The 14,641-nt window shown below is 50.5% G+C and overlaps 1 protein-coding gene across 6 annotated transcripts in view; it reads left to right on the forward strand.

The window, feature by feature from the left end:
- Positions 1 to 188: 188 nt before the first annotated feature.
- The window catches only part of PPP2R5B (protein phosphatase 2 regulatory subunit B'beta), a 31,010-nt gene continuing 16,557 nt past the window's right edge, over positions 189 to 14,641 (forward strand). For all 6 annotated transcript variants that reach the window (XM_081340414.1, XM_081340418.1, XM_081340417.1 and 3 more), the window contains exons 1-2: positions 189 to 1,125; positions 14,156 to 14,352. In XM_081340414.1, coding sequence (XP_081196540.1) covers positions 927 to 1,125; positions 14,156 to 14,352 — 396 coding nt within the window. In that variant the 5' untranslated portion in view covers positions 189 to 926. The remainder of the gene's footprint in view (positions 1,126 to 14,155; positions 14,353 to 14,641) is intronic.

A 14,641-nucleotide genomic window follows, 5' to 3' on the forward strand; every position in this document is an offset into this window, starting at 1 on the left:
TGGCGCCGAGCGCTCGAGTCCCCTCCCTCCCCCCCTCCCCCCCTCCCTCCCTGGGCCGATGACATCACCTCTGCCGGAGCCTGACGCAGCTTCTATTTTTAGGGGCCAATGGGAGGGCCCCCGCCGGGGTCACGTGGGCGCGGGCAGGTGGCGGGGGCGCAGGCGCGCGCGGGGCGGGGGGGGGGGAGGCGGAGGCGGCGAGCGCGGGAGCGAGCGCTGCGCGTGCCCGGCCTCTCTCTCTCTCTCCCTCCGTCTCTCGCGACGCCCGCCCGGAGCTGCCTGCGGAGGGGAGCCGGCCACGCACCTGCCGCCCGCCCGCCCGCCGCGGGACCCATGGGAAGAGGCCGGGCCGGAGCCGCGCCCGGGCCCCGCCTGCCTGCTCCGCGCTCGGGGATGGCCCCGCCGCCGCCGCCGCCTTGATTGAAGCCAGCCGCCGCGCCTCGGACCGCCTCGACCTTGCCCGGGACGCCGCTCCGCCCCCTGTGGGCCGGCAGAGAGACCGGAGGGGGGGCTGCTCCTCCGCCAGGCCGCTGTCCAACCGGGGCAGCCCCGGCCAGGCTCCCGGGCTGAGTGGCAGGCGCGGCGGGGGGGGGCTCTCCGTGCTTCTCTGCACCCCCCCCCCAAAAAAGGGTCGCCAGGCTTGCTCGGCTTCCCCCGCCCCCCGATGGGGGGGTGCTGAGCTGGATGCCCCCCCGGCCCGCAGCCCCCCCTCCCATGTGAAGCTGCTGGGGACTCCATTGCACCTGTCCGGGCACACCTGAGATTGGCAGGGCGCCAGAGCGGGACAGGTGAGAGGTGATGGGGTGCCCGCTGCGGCCGGAGGAGGGGATGCCCGGCGCCCCTCTGCGGGATTAAGGCCGGCCTCCTCCAGGGCATCCTCTTGCCAGGGTCCGGCTGCCGGAAGGGACTCTGCCCCGCTTAACGACATGGAGACCAAAATCCCGCCGGCCGTCACCCCGACCAGCCCGTCGTCCCCGGGGATGTCCCCGGTGCCCCCGCCGGACAAAGTGGACGGTTTCTCCCGCCGGTCGCTACGCCGCTCCCGCCAGAGACGGTCGCACAGTTCCTCCCAGTTCCGCTACCAGAGCAACCAGCAGGAGCTGACCCCTCTCCCCCTGCTGAAAGGTAGGCCTGGGCTGGGGGGGCTCGGAGGGCTGGACGGCCGCCCTCCTCTTCCAGGGGTTGTCGGCGTTCAAGCCGCCCTCGGGTGCCCGTCGGATGCCAGGCTGGCCCGAAAGAGGCGGCCTTGCCGAGATGTCTGGCCGGAGAGCCCAGGACAGGCCAAACCCCAAAGAGAATGCAGAACCGCAGAGTTGGAAGGGACCCTTGGAGGTCTTCTAGTCCAGCGTTTCCCAACCTTAGGAACTTGAAGATGCGTGGACTTCAACTCCCAGAATTCCCCAGCCAGCTATGCTGGCTGGGGAATTCTGGGAGTTGAAGTCCACGCATCTTCAAGTTCCTAAGGTTGGGAAACGCTGTTCTAGTCCAACCCTCCTCCCCCTCCCAGCTCGGACAGGAAAAACTATACCGCTTCAGACAAAATGGAATTCCCGGTTCCTTCCTGCGTTGGCTCTGCAGAACTTGCTCAAATAAACTGTAGTTTGCCTCTTTGTGAGTCCAGTCGAGGCTACGGCAGTTTGTAAATGATGATGGCTTGCACTGGGCAGTTTTGGGTTGTTTCATACAGTAAAAAGTGTGGGTAATTTATTTTATTTAATGTTTATCCTGCCTCTTTATTATTTTTACAAATACCACCCAGGCAAGGGGGTTGGAGAATACCTCCAAGGTCCCTTCCAACCGTATTATTCTATGTTCTAATGCAGCAAACGTACCTAACACTCCTTCCTCTTCCTGTTTCCCCCACAACAACCCTGTGAGGTGGGCTGGGCTTAGAGAGAAGGACTGGTCCAAAGTCAGCCAGCTGGCTTTAGTGCCTAAGACAAGAGAGTAGAACTCACTGTCCCCTGGTTTGGCTTGAGCTGGCGATAAATAAACCAGAGCCATGCATTTGAGAACTCTAATTTATTTATGTATTAGATTTTTATCCTGCTTTTATTACCGTATAAGTAACTCGGAGCAGAAACATAACTAATGCAGGCAGTCCTTGACTTACAACAGTTCGTTTAGTGACCATTCAAAGTTACAACGGCACTGAAAAAAATGACTTATGACTGCTTTTCACAGTTACGACCACTGCTGCATCCCCAGGATCATGTGATCAAAATTCAGATGCTCGGCAACTGACTCATATTTATGACCGTTGCTGTGTCCAGGGGTCATGTGATCCCTTTTGGCAACCTTCTGACGGGCAAAATCAATGGGGAAGTCAGATTCATTTAACAACCCGGTTACTAACTGATCAACTGCAGTGATTGGCTTAACAAATGAGGCAGGAAAGGTCGTAGAATGGGGCAAAATTCACTGAACTAATGACTCACTTAACGACAGAAATTTTGGGCTCAATTTTGGCCGTAAGCCGAGGGCTACCTGGATTCCTCCCTCCCTCTCTCCCTGTCACAACAGTCCTGATGGAGATTTCCATTCTATATTTTTAATGTTCTCCTCTAGTAATGGAAGTTGGAGCGATGTTGCTGGAGACGGCTGAGATGCAGAATAATTTATTTATTTATTTATTTATTTATTTATTTATTTGATTTGTATACCGCCCTTCTCCCTAAGGACTCAGGGCGGTGAACAGTGACATAAATGTCAAAATGCACAAATGCAGAAAATTGAGAATAAATTAAGCCCTACTGCCCAAATGTAGAAGATAAATTAAAACCACAATTAAAATTAAACCCCTCAGACCAGACCGGATTGCTTAAATAGATATGTTTTTAGATCGCGTCGGAAGGAGCGAAGGTCGGGTGCCATCCGGAGCTCAACCGGTAAATGGTTCCATAGGTCAGGCGCGCCCACAGAGAACGCTCTCCCCCTGGGAGCCACCAAGCGGCATTCTCCGAACGGTGGCACCCTTAGGAGGCCCTCTCTGTGGGAGCGTACCGGGCGGAGGGAAGTTGATGCCGGCAGCAGGTGATTCCCAAGGTACTCCGGACCCATGCCATGTAGGGCTTTGAAAACCATTACAAGCACCTTGAATCTCACCCGGAGGATAACGGAGCCAATGCAGCTCACGGAGTAGAGGTGTAACATGGGAGTATCGGGAGGCTCCCAATACGACTCTCGCAGCTGCATTCTGTACCAGTTGGAGCCTCCGAGTGGTCCTCAAGGGCAGCCCCATGTATAGGGCATTGCAGTAATCTAAACGAGAGGTCACGAGCGCATGAGTGACTGTACGCAGGGCATCCCGGTTCAAATAGGGCCGTAATTGGCGCACCAGGCGAACCTGGGCAAAGGCTCCCCTAGTCACAGCTATTATGTGGTCTTCCAAAGAAAGCTGTGAGTCTAGGACAGGGGTAGGCAACCTCGGCTCTTTTATGACTCGTGGACTTCAACTCCCAGAATTCCTGAGCCAGCTATGCTGGCTCAGGAATTCTGGGAGTTGAAGTCCACGAGTCATAAAAGAGCCGAGGTTGCCGACCCCTGGTCTAGGAGGACTCCCAAGTTACGGGCCCTATCTAATCTGCAGTTTGGTAGCTGAAGGGACCCATCTTCTCTCTTGCCCAGGTGCACGTAGTCCTCGACTTAGCGACAGTTCATTTAGTGACCATTCCAAGTTACAGCGGGACCGAAAAAAAGTGACCTACCACCCTTTTTTGCAGTTACGGATCTTTCCAGCCTCCCCGGGATCACGTGATCAAAAGTAGGATGCTTGGCAACATAATCTCATACTTATGACCGTTGCTGTGTCCCAAGGGGTCACGTGATCCCCTTTTTACGACCTTCCGACAAGCAGAGTCAAAGGGTGAGCCGGAGTCACTTAACAGCCATGTTACTCATTTAACAGTGGCGGCGGATTCACTTCACAAACCGTGGCAAGAAAAGTCGGAAAATGGAAACTCCATTAAGAGGTGTTTCACTTCGCGAGAGAACTTTTGGGCTCCGTTGTGGTCGTAACTCGAGGACTACGTGTAGTTTCAGGAGAAACTAACCCCCTAGCTATTCTGCCCTGCAAGTTAATCCACCAAAAAAAATTAAATTAAATTAACAACAGTTGCAATGTCAATTGCCAGGTTTTTAAATTGCCTTAAATTTAGCGTGTTAGAACATAGAACAGGGGTAGGCAACCTCGGCTCTTTTATGACTCGTGGACTTCAACTCCCAGAATTCCTGAGCCAGCCACGCTGAAGGGAAAGGGAGAGGTTTCCATGCTGAGCCATGTTGGCTCAGGAATTCTGGGAGTTGAAGTCAACCAGTCATAAAAAGAGCCAAGGTTGCCTACCCCTGGCCTAGGCCGCTTTATGACTCATGGACTTCAACTCCCAGAATTCCTGAGCCAGCCACACTGAGGAGAAAGGGAGAGGTTTCCAAGCTGAGCCATAGTGGCTCAGGAATTCTAGGAGTTGAAGTCTGCGAGTCATGAAGGGCCCATCGTTCCCCCACGCTGGCTCAGGAATTCTGGGAGTTGAAGTCCACGAGTCATAAAAGAGCCGAGGTTGCCTACCCCTGACATAGAACATTGAATCATAGTGCTGGGAGGGACCTCAGAGGTCTCCTAGTCCAACCCCCTGCTCTAGGCAGGAGACTTTATACCATCGTGGACAAACAGCTGTCCAGTCACTTCTTGAAAGTCTCCAGTGATGGAGCCCCCACAACTTCTGGTGGCAAGCTGTTCCACTGATTCATTGCTCTCACTGTCGGGGGAATTTCTCCTTAGTTCTAGGTTGCTTCTCCTTAGTGCTTCTCTCCTTGATAGGTTTCCATCTGTCGCTTGCTTCTTGTCCTGTCTTGAGTTGTTTTGAAGGACAGGGGGACCCCCCTCTTTTGTGTGAGAGCCCCTCAAGGCAGTTGTCATATGTCCAGGTCTTTCTCTTCGTTAAAGGTAAAGGTAAAGGTTCCCCCGCCCATGCGTGCTAGTCGTTTCCGACTCTAGGGGCCGGTGCTCGTCTCCGTTTCAAAGCCGAAGAGCCAGCGCTTGTCCGAGGACGTCTCCGTGGTCACGTGGCCGGCATGACTAGATGCCAAAGGCACACGGAACGCTGTTACCTTCCCACCGGAGTGGTCCCTATTTTTCTACTTGCATTTTTTACGTGCTTTCGAACTGCTAGGTTGGCAGAAGCTGGGACGAGTAACAGGCGCTCGCTCTGTTACGCGGCACTCGGGATTCGACCCGCCAAACTGCTGACCTTCTGATCGACAAGCTCGGCGTACCCTCCCAATTCCCGCAACCGTTCGTCATACAATTTAGCCTCCAAGCTCCTTACCGTCTTTATTGCTCTTCCCCCCCCCCCCGCACTCTTTCCTGAGTCTTAGTATCTCGGTTGTGTGAACTGACCTCAGTGTGGCTGAGATTCAGCCTGTAGAATAAGAGATTTTGAGAGGTGAGGAAAGCAGCCACAAAGCCCCTTAAAAAAAAACAAAAAAAAAACACCCTGGCCTTGGGTGGTCTTCATTCTTAGGAGAAACTAACATTGTTTTGCCTACGAGGGCCAGATTCGCACGACACACTAGCCTAAGCTCAAATGAAGTTGGGCACTTTGTGGTCCATTTGCATTTAGCCTCCATTTAGCCCACTATGTGAAACAGCCGTCACCCTTAGGCCATTAATATATATATATATATATAGAGAGAGAGAGAGACATGGTTTGTATGAATGCAGCCATTGTGGTAACCAGGGTTTAGCGTTTTCTGTGAATGCACCCAGGAACTTCCAGCTCAGTCTCTTGACAGGATTCAGGAAAAGATGCAGAGAAAGTCTCTAATTTACTGGAGGGCCCAATAAACTCCTGCCATCCAGGAAACGGCTTAGGCTGGGTGAAATTGATAAACACGACTTTGGCTTTCTTGAGGTGGGATGCGAATTGGTGAGCGTAAAAGATTCAGAGGATCAGCCCGTAAGTAGGTGACAAGGATCATCCCCCATCTCATCTTGCAGCTCTCGTGAGCGGATGGATAATTATTGGATCTTTTTCTAGGGAGATGACTTGGTTTATAATGCAGCTTCCTGGCTCACAACTGTGGGGTTTCTTGAGCAGGAGGGAAGAAGGAAGATGGGCAAGAAAGGTTGGATCCTGGAAAAACTCAAATGTTAGGTGTTGTTTGCAGAAAAGGACCAGCCTGGGTCTTGCATCTTCTCCAGCATCTTACTTAAGGGATTATGTTCTAAGGCTCCTGGGGGAAAATGCAGGGATTTGGCTGGAATCGGTGCGAGAGTTGCTTTTATCGATTGCTAGTAAAAAACGATAGGAAAGAAATCATGTTTTACTGACGATCTCTTAGCCAAAATGCAAACTCTTTAATGATTGCTAAACAGCCCAAGAGCCATTAAACAAATGACGTATTACTAGGAAACGGCCAGGCAGATTGCAAAGAAATAACAAAACTTATTAGCTATTTTAAAAAAAAAGCAAAATATCCATAAATTTTAACTCTCTCATGCACAGAGGAGCAAATATCTGGGGCCGCACCCCACCCCATGGCAAAGGAGGGTTTCGTTGCAACAAAATATTTCTCTCTTAAAAAAATGAAGGGGAGAAACTCAAGAAACATTTTGTCCTTTTTGGAGGCTGAAAGAAAAGGAACAAAAGAAAAATCAGGTCCTCGCCAAAGTAAAACCAACCCAAATATGAAAAAGCAGAGGGTTTTTTTTCACTATCAATCCTTCTGTCTGTCTATCCGTCCATCTATCTGTCTGTCCATCGTATCCTTCCTGTATTTTTCCTTTCCATCCCTCCCTCCCTTCCTTTGTATGTCATCTATCCGTATGCATCTATCTACCTACCTACCACTCATCTGCTTTTATCTATTCACCAACTTCTATCCATTCATCCTTCGTTTTGTCTTTTCTCCCTCCCTAACTCTCTCTCTCTCTCTTTTCAAATTTAGGGACTGCCCATCTCTCTGATACGGTGACTCTGGGCAGCAGTATACATTCATTCCTCTCTTCCATTTTTCTCCTACCCGGTGCTCCTCAGAGGGGCCTGGTCTCCATAACCCCTCCCCCCAGGAGAGCAGCTGGGAGCTTCTGCAATTTGACATCAAACAAATCTGGAGTGTGTGGTTTGGAGAAGGCCAGTAAACAAAAACAGGCCTGGCTGGGAAATTCTGGGAGCTGGAAGTCCATCCCTGACCAAGGTGGAGAAGCACTGCCAGACGGCCTGTTTTCGTTATTCAGTTTTGCCACCTTGGCTTAATAAATGAGAATCTTTGTGGGTGGCTTGCTTGCAGACGTTTCATGACCCAACTAGGGAACATCATCAGTGCTAGAAGAGTTTGCAGGGGGGTGGAAGAGGATTTGGGGCCCTAGGGTCTCTCTGAGCTAGGTGGTTTTCTTGCAGACGTTTCGTGACCCAACTAGGGAACATCATCAGTGCTAGAAGAGTTTGCAGGGGGGTGGAAGAGGATTTGGGGCCCTGGGGTCTCTCTGAGCTGGGTGGTTTTCTTGCAGATGTTTCGTGACCCAACTAGGGAACATCATCAGTGCTAGAAGAGTTTGCAGGGGGGTGGAAGAGGATTTGGGGCCCTGGGGTCTCTCTGAGCTGGGTGGTTTTCTTGCAGACGTTTCGTGACCCAACTAGGGAACATCATCAGTGCACTTGTTTTGGCTACTTATTTTGGCAATGAAACCTCTGCAAGAAAATAACGAAGCTCAGAGAGCACCCAGGGCCCCACAACTACTCCTCCTCCTCCTCCTCCTCCTCCTCCACAACCCCACATCCCTTCTAGCCTTGATGATGTTCCCTACTTTGGGTAATGAAACGTCTGCAAGAAAACCACCAAGCTGAGAGAGGATTTCTGCCTTCTTCGTGGGAAGCCGTGGGAAGCACAGCGAGCTTTTTCTCAACTTCAGCATCCTCTCTTATCTCAGCCGATGGTCTCTTCTCCAGATGTGGTCTCAAGTTTTCTCCTGAGATTCCTTGCCACAGGAACCCGGTCCTATTGGAGGGGATATCTGATGCTCCCAGGTCCCTACTGGGTTCCTACATGCTGGAGTACCTCGGTGTAAGCCATCAGCCTCCCAGCTGCCATGGTTACAGTTCCCGGGGGGGGGGGCTGCCAGAGCTGCTTGGTGCCCCAAGGGGCATCGGGGAGCGGAGAACGCAGGAAATGGTGGCAACATGCCCGCAGCGCCTCAGCCCTAACCAGCCTTCTGCTCTCACGCCATTCCTTAACGGTATTCCTTGCTCCGAAGGCCTGCTGGCAATGAACGGAGGATGGCAACTCCTTGGCATCCTTGCAGTGGCCGTCCTGGGGTCTCTGCGACCCGATTCTGCAAGTGGCAGCCCTCTTCCCCTCTGCAGATCCAGGTGGGGGGCTCTCTAAAAGTGGCAGCGGAATCAAGGATTCCCACAGGGTGTCGGGTGTTTTGATATATATATATATCCTTTTGGCTGTGATTTAATGAATTTAATTGCAACTTTCAGTCCTCAAAAAAGCAGCTTTATACTTTCCCTTGACTATTTTGAGCCTGGTCAAACGCACGGGCTTGCACTGAATCAAATTATCGATGAATAATTTGTGAACCTCCAGAAGTTGTTTGCTTAGCTTTCTGGTTACTGGTAGGTTAATGATGATGATGATGATGATGATAAAGTTACCTTGGAGGTCATCTAGTCCAACCCCCTGCTCAGGCAGGAAACCCTATACCAATTCGGACAAATGGCTGTCCAGTCTCTTCTTAAAAACTTCCAGTGTTGGAGCATTCACCACTTCTGGAGGCAGGTGGTTCCACTGGTTAATTGTTCTCACTGTCAGGAAGTTTCTCCTTAATTCCAGCTTGCTTCTCTCCTTGACTAGTTCCCATCCGTTGCTTCTTGTCTTTGCCTTCAGGCACTTTGGGGAATAGCTTGACTGCCTCTTCTTTGGGGCAACCCCTGAGATATTGGAAGACTGCTATCATGTTTTCATTAAACCCTAAACCCTTGCTTAGGCAGGAAACCCTATTCCATTTCAGACAAATGGCTATCCAGTCTCTTCTTAAAAACTTCCAGTGTTGGAGCATTCACCATTTCTGGAGGCAGGTTGTTCCGCTGGTTAATTGTTCTCACTGTCAGGAAGTTTCTCCTTAGTTCTAGGTTGCTTCTCTCCTTGACTAGTTTCCATCCGTTGCTTCTTGTCCTGCCTTCGGGCGCTTTGGAGAATAGCTTGACTGCCTCTTCTTTGGGGCAGCCCCTGAGATATTGGAACACTGCTATCCTGTCCCCCCTCGTCCTTCTCTTCATTAAACTAGACATACCCAATTCCAGCAACCGTTCCCGATATGTTTTAGTCTCCAGTCCCCTAATCATCTTTGTTGCTCTTCTCTGCACTCTTTCCAGAGTCCATCTTTTTTACATCATAAGGTTAGCTAAGGTTAGCTAAGATACTGGGAATATAGCCCCTAGATTCAGGGGTGACGTATCATGACTTTTGCCCCCATTGCCAGAGCTGGGATGGGCGCAGTTTCGATATGACGCATCCGGCCAGTGGGCTGGCACTTTGACGCCCCTGGCCTAGATCCATGTTTCTCAACAGTGACCATCTATGTATGGACTTCATCTCCCAGAATTCCCCAGCCAGCATGGGAGTCCACATGTCTTCAAGTGGCCATTGTGGAGAAACACTGATCTGAATGTTCAAAAGTTTCCCATCCCTAATGAAAGAGGTGTCCTTCCTTGTTTATTGTTTAGGGGGAGGGAAAAAAACATTTTATCTATACTAGCTCAAAGGGTCGTTTTTTTTAGGTTTTTATCAATACTAAAGAAAGTCAGAAGTTTCCATTTCCGCCCCCCCCATAGCTTTCTCCCCTTTGACTCCCTAATTTTCCCAACCTTTCCTTGTTTCTTTTTAAATTCTTTTTTCCTTCTACTTTTGTGTTTTTTATACTTTTCTGAAATTTAACAAACTTGAGGGAGGGAGAAAGGGGGGGGGAAAGGGCTTTATTTAGAAGAAGTGAGAAGTTATTTAATGTGTCCTTCCTTCATTCTCAATTTTTTTTTGTAGAGTTTAATTCTGTAAGGCAGGGGTCCCCAAACCTCGGTCCATGGACCAACACCGCTCCATGGCCTTCCTACAACCAGGCCACGAAAGCAAGCCAAACCCCAACAGCACACGCACAGGATGCAAGCAGCACGTGAAACCATGTGTGTACCCCCCCCCGCCCAGTCCATGAGAAAACTGCTCCCCAGCGCCCAAAAGATTGTGGGCCACTACTGTAAGGGATGCGGTGGCTCAGTGGCTTAGGACGCTTGAGTTTGTCGATCAGAAGGTCGGCAGTTTGGCGGGTCGAATCCCGAGTGCCACATAACAGAGTGAGCGCCTGTTACTCGTCCCAGCTTCTGCCAACCTAGCAGTTCGAAAGCACATAAAAATGCAAGTAGAAAAATAGGGACCACTCCGGTGGGAAGGTAACAGCGTTCCGTGCGCCTTTGGCGTCTAGTCGTGCCGGCCACATGACCACGGAGACGTCCTCGGACAAGCGCTGGCTCTTTGGCTTTTAAACAGAGACGAGCACCGGCCCCTAGAGTCGGAAACGACTAGCACGCCTGTGCGGGGGAACCTTTACTGTAAGCACCCCAAGTCTTGATCGAGTTGGTGGGCATAGAAATTTTCATAAATAAATAAGGAAGCAAACTGTTGGAGAATCAGGCTGAAAATAGAAGGAAATTTAAGAATTTAATGCGAAATGCTTCCCTTGGCAAACTGAAACCAACATGATGTTGAGAAAGGAATTATCCTTTTGCTTGGTAATTAATTGGGTGTGTGTGTGTTGGGGGGGGGCAAGCTGCTTTGGTCACAAGCCGAGTGTGAGTCAGCAATGTGAGAGATGGCAGTTTTCAAAAGGCCGACACAATTTTAGGCTACATCAACAGACATGGTCACGAGACGTTCACCCTTCCATGGTCTTCTGCGCTGGTCAGCTGCTTCCCCTTAATCCTAGGCCTCTTTTTACAGCAAAGCGCTTAAATGGGAGTTGTGTCAACACGAATTCACGAAAAATGGAAAAGGCTTGGAAAACAGAAGAGACGTTGATTGGGAGCCAGGAGGAGAGGCATGGAGAGCGCGGGAAAGTTCAGCTTTGAGGAGAAGGTTGGGATAGCGTGGTGGTGGTCATTTCTGATGGGATGTGGCAGAGAAGACAATGAAAGGGTGGACTTCCTACTCTTGGGAAAACAAATTTCTGTGTAATGTTGGGTTAACCTTCCTATATACATCAGCTCCTCTTTGCCAGATGTCTGAGAGATCAATTAGGGACAGATGATCATGGGGGGAAAATCTTATCTAGGTCAGGGGTACCCAACCCCCGGGACCAGGATCTATTTGCAGCCAGGCTGTATGAGCGGAGAGCTGGCGCACGAACGCTTGCACACACTCACACAGCTCGATTTGTGCAAGCGACAGCCCGGCATGCACGCGCAGCTCCATTCATTGAGCTGCGTGTGCATGCGTGTGTGCATGGAGGTGCATGCCACTGGCATGAGTCGAGCTGCAAGCACGCGCGCACACTGGCCCATCGCTTACATGGCCAGGTTTGCTTCTCAGACTTCTCAACCTTGGCAACTTTAAGATGTGTGGATTTGAGCTCCCGACTAGGGCATGCAGTTATATAGGGATTCTGGGATGTCTTAAGGTTGCCAAGTTGAGAAACCCTGATTTAGGTGCAAGAGCTGAAAATAACTCGATAGCCCATCATGGAAACGACATTTGCTGGATGTCTTGGGAGCACAAGTTGGGCACTCCTCTCTCTTGCGATGCTTTGATTTAAATTCCTACACTGAGCCGAGGTTCGGCCTGATGGCCTCAAGGAACTCTTCCAAGCCTGGGAGTTAATGTCTGCAGGTCTCAAAAATCCCCCCTCCCCATTTGTGAGCTGAAATATTTGGGGTGACAAGAGGACAACAGCAAACGTAACCTTCAGGCTTAACTTTGCTGGTACTTCCCTTGGGGACTGTCTGTATTTACTGGGCGATATGTAAGCCTTTGAAGTGTTCTGGCCCTATTTTAGGAAAGGAACAGAGTCAGTGAAAATAGAGCAAAGTTTTGCTTGGAGAGGCCACGGAGGATCAGCGGTGGAGCCAAGCCGTGGGAATGCAGGAAAGGTCAAGCAACCCACTTTCTCTGGACGCTCTGCAAGACGATCCTGTTTCAGTTCCTTCGGAAGCTTAATTGCCCTGCAATATATATCAGCTTATAATATATTTATGGCTACTTAGTCAGCTATATCGGTGAGGTACACATATCTATCGAGGCAAGGGATTTTTTTTTCCCAGAGGGGGCTACGCCCTTTTTAATTATTATTTTTTTTTACCAGCCGCTCCAAGACATTTACAGGGGTTTTCACTGCAGGAATTTGTAAGTTAAGTCTCTCTCGAGTTGAGCTCGCTTTCTGGTGACTTGGCGGCCCCAGCCCTGCAGTTATTTTGGAAATGGTTTTCTGTGGGATTTTTTTTTTTTTTTTTTTGGATCCTGGTGACTCTGGAAAAAAAATACGCAGGTTGTAAGTCACCCATCTTTTAATTACGATATTTGTGTGCGTCAGACCAGAGGAGGAGCACTTTGAAGTGTTGCATAAAGTGCTGTAATTAAAATATTCCGTTAATTGCTGTTGCGTGATAGCAATTAGCCTCCAGAGAGAGAGAGAGAGAGAGGGGCTTCCCCCAGCTCTGTTGAGTTAGGGGGGCAGCTTTCCCCGCTGGATATCTTGACACGGTTAACAGCTGAATCCCAGATCTTTTGTATGCAGATCTGTTGGGATGCTCGACAGCTGTGACCCACCCCTTGGAAAAGAGCGGAAGGAGGTATCATGCATGTTACTCCAGTCATGTCACCGAGCTGGATTACGGCAAAGAGGACGAGAGAGCCATTTTTTTTTTGCTTGAGCACAGGAGGCCTCCGCTTTCTCACGGGGGATCCCGTTGTATGAGGCATGGTGGCACAGAGGTTAGAATGCGGCATTGCAGTCTAATTCTGTCCACAGCCAGGAGTTCGATCCTGACGGGCTCGAGGTTGACTCAGCCTTCCCTCCTTCCGAGGTCGTAAAATGAGGAGCCAGATCGTTGCCGGAGCAGTAGGCTGACTCTGTAAACTGCTTAGAGAGGCCTGCAAAAGCACTGTCCCATCCAGGACATAGCACAGAAGCGTTGCTTGAGCAGTGTCCGTAAGATTATCTGGGACACTACTCATCCTCTTCACGACCCGTTTTCCTTGTTCCCTTCTGGTGGGGGGGGGGCTTTGTGGTATCCGAAGCAGAACATCCAGATTCAGCCACAGTTTCATTCCATACAGCATTAACCTTGTGATTTCTCAGGCTTCCTCTTTCCGTTATACATTCAAGATGGACAGTGTTTAATATTTTATTGTTGTGTATATGTAGGGGTGTGGGGCTATAGCAGGGGTAGGCAACTTTGGCTCTTTTGTGACTCGTGGACTTCAACTCCCAGAATTCCTGAGCCAGCCACGCTGAGGGGAAAGGGAGAGGTTTCCAAGCTGAGCCATGCTGGCTCAGGAATTCTGGGAGTTGAAGTCCACAAGTCATAAAAGAGCCAAGGTTGCCTACCCCTGCCCTATACTCTAAACCAGGGGTCTTCAAACTTGGCCCTTTTATGACTTGTGGACTTGAACTCCCAGAATTCCTGAGCCAGCATGGGGGACCTATGGCTCCTTTATGACTTGGGGACTTCAACTCCCAGAATTCCTGAAGCAGCCACGCTGAGGGGAAAGGGAGAGGTTTCCAAGCTGAGTCATGCTGGCTGAGGAATTCTGGGAGTTGAAGTCCGCGAGTCATAAAGGGGGCCATAGTTCCCCCATGCTGTCTCAGGAATTCTGGGAGTTGAAGTCCACGAGTCATAAAAGAGCCAAGGTTGCCTACCCCTGGTCTATACATATGTTGTATATAGTATGTTTTAGGTGTGTGTCATGTATGTCTTTCACTTGGAGAGCGGGCAACTAAATTTCATTTTTGGTCTGTGCCGTTGTGCCCACAGTACAAAAAAAATGACAATAAAGATTATCTATATAAGTCTAAGCCTAAGGGCTATTGCTGTCTGAATTCTCCTGCTTTCTCGTCCCACATACATTCTCACGGCCCCTCCCTCTGCTTTCTCACCCCCCCCCCCAGATGCTCCGGTTTCAGAGCTCCACGACCTCCTGTGTAAGAAGCTGCAGCAGTGCTCCATTGTCTTCGACTTCCTCGACTGCGTGGCTGACCTGAAGGGCAAGGAGATCAAGCGGGCAGCCCTGAACGAGCTGGTGGAGTGCGTGGCCACCAACCGTGGCATCCTCATTGAGCCACTCTATCCGGAGATCATCAAGATGGTAAAAGGCTGGGCAAAAGCCCCTGGGAAGGGGGGCTGGGGGGCAGAGTAGGGGCAGTGGGGGAAAGATAGGTAGGGGACGGGAACCTGAAGTCGTATTACAAGTGGCTCTTGACTTAGGACCACAACAGAACCCGATATTTTATGTTGCTAAGCGAGACGGCCGGGAAGTGACTTTTGCTCCATTTTACGACCTTCCTTGCCACAGTCGCTAAGTGAATCGCTGCAGTTGTTACATTAGCAGCACGGTTGTTAAGCGAATCTGGCTTTGCCACAGACTTGGCTTGTAA

This window comes from Vipera berus (assembly GCF_964194415.1).
Source record: "Vipera berus genome assembly, chromosome: 16".
Classification (NCBI taxonomy): Eukaryota; Metazoa; Chordata; class Lepidosauria; order Squamata; family Viperidae; genus Vipera; species Vipera berus.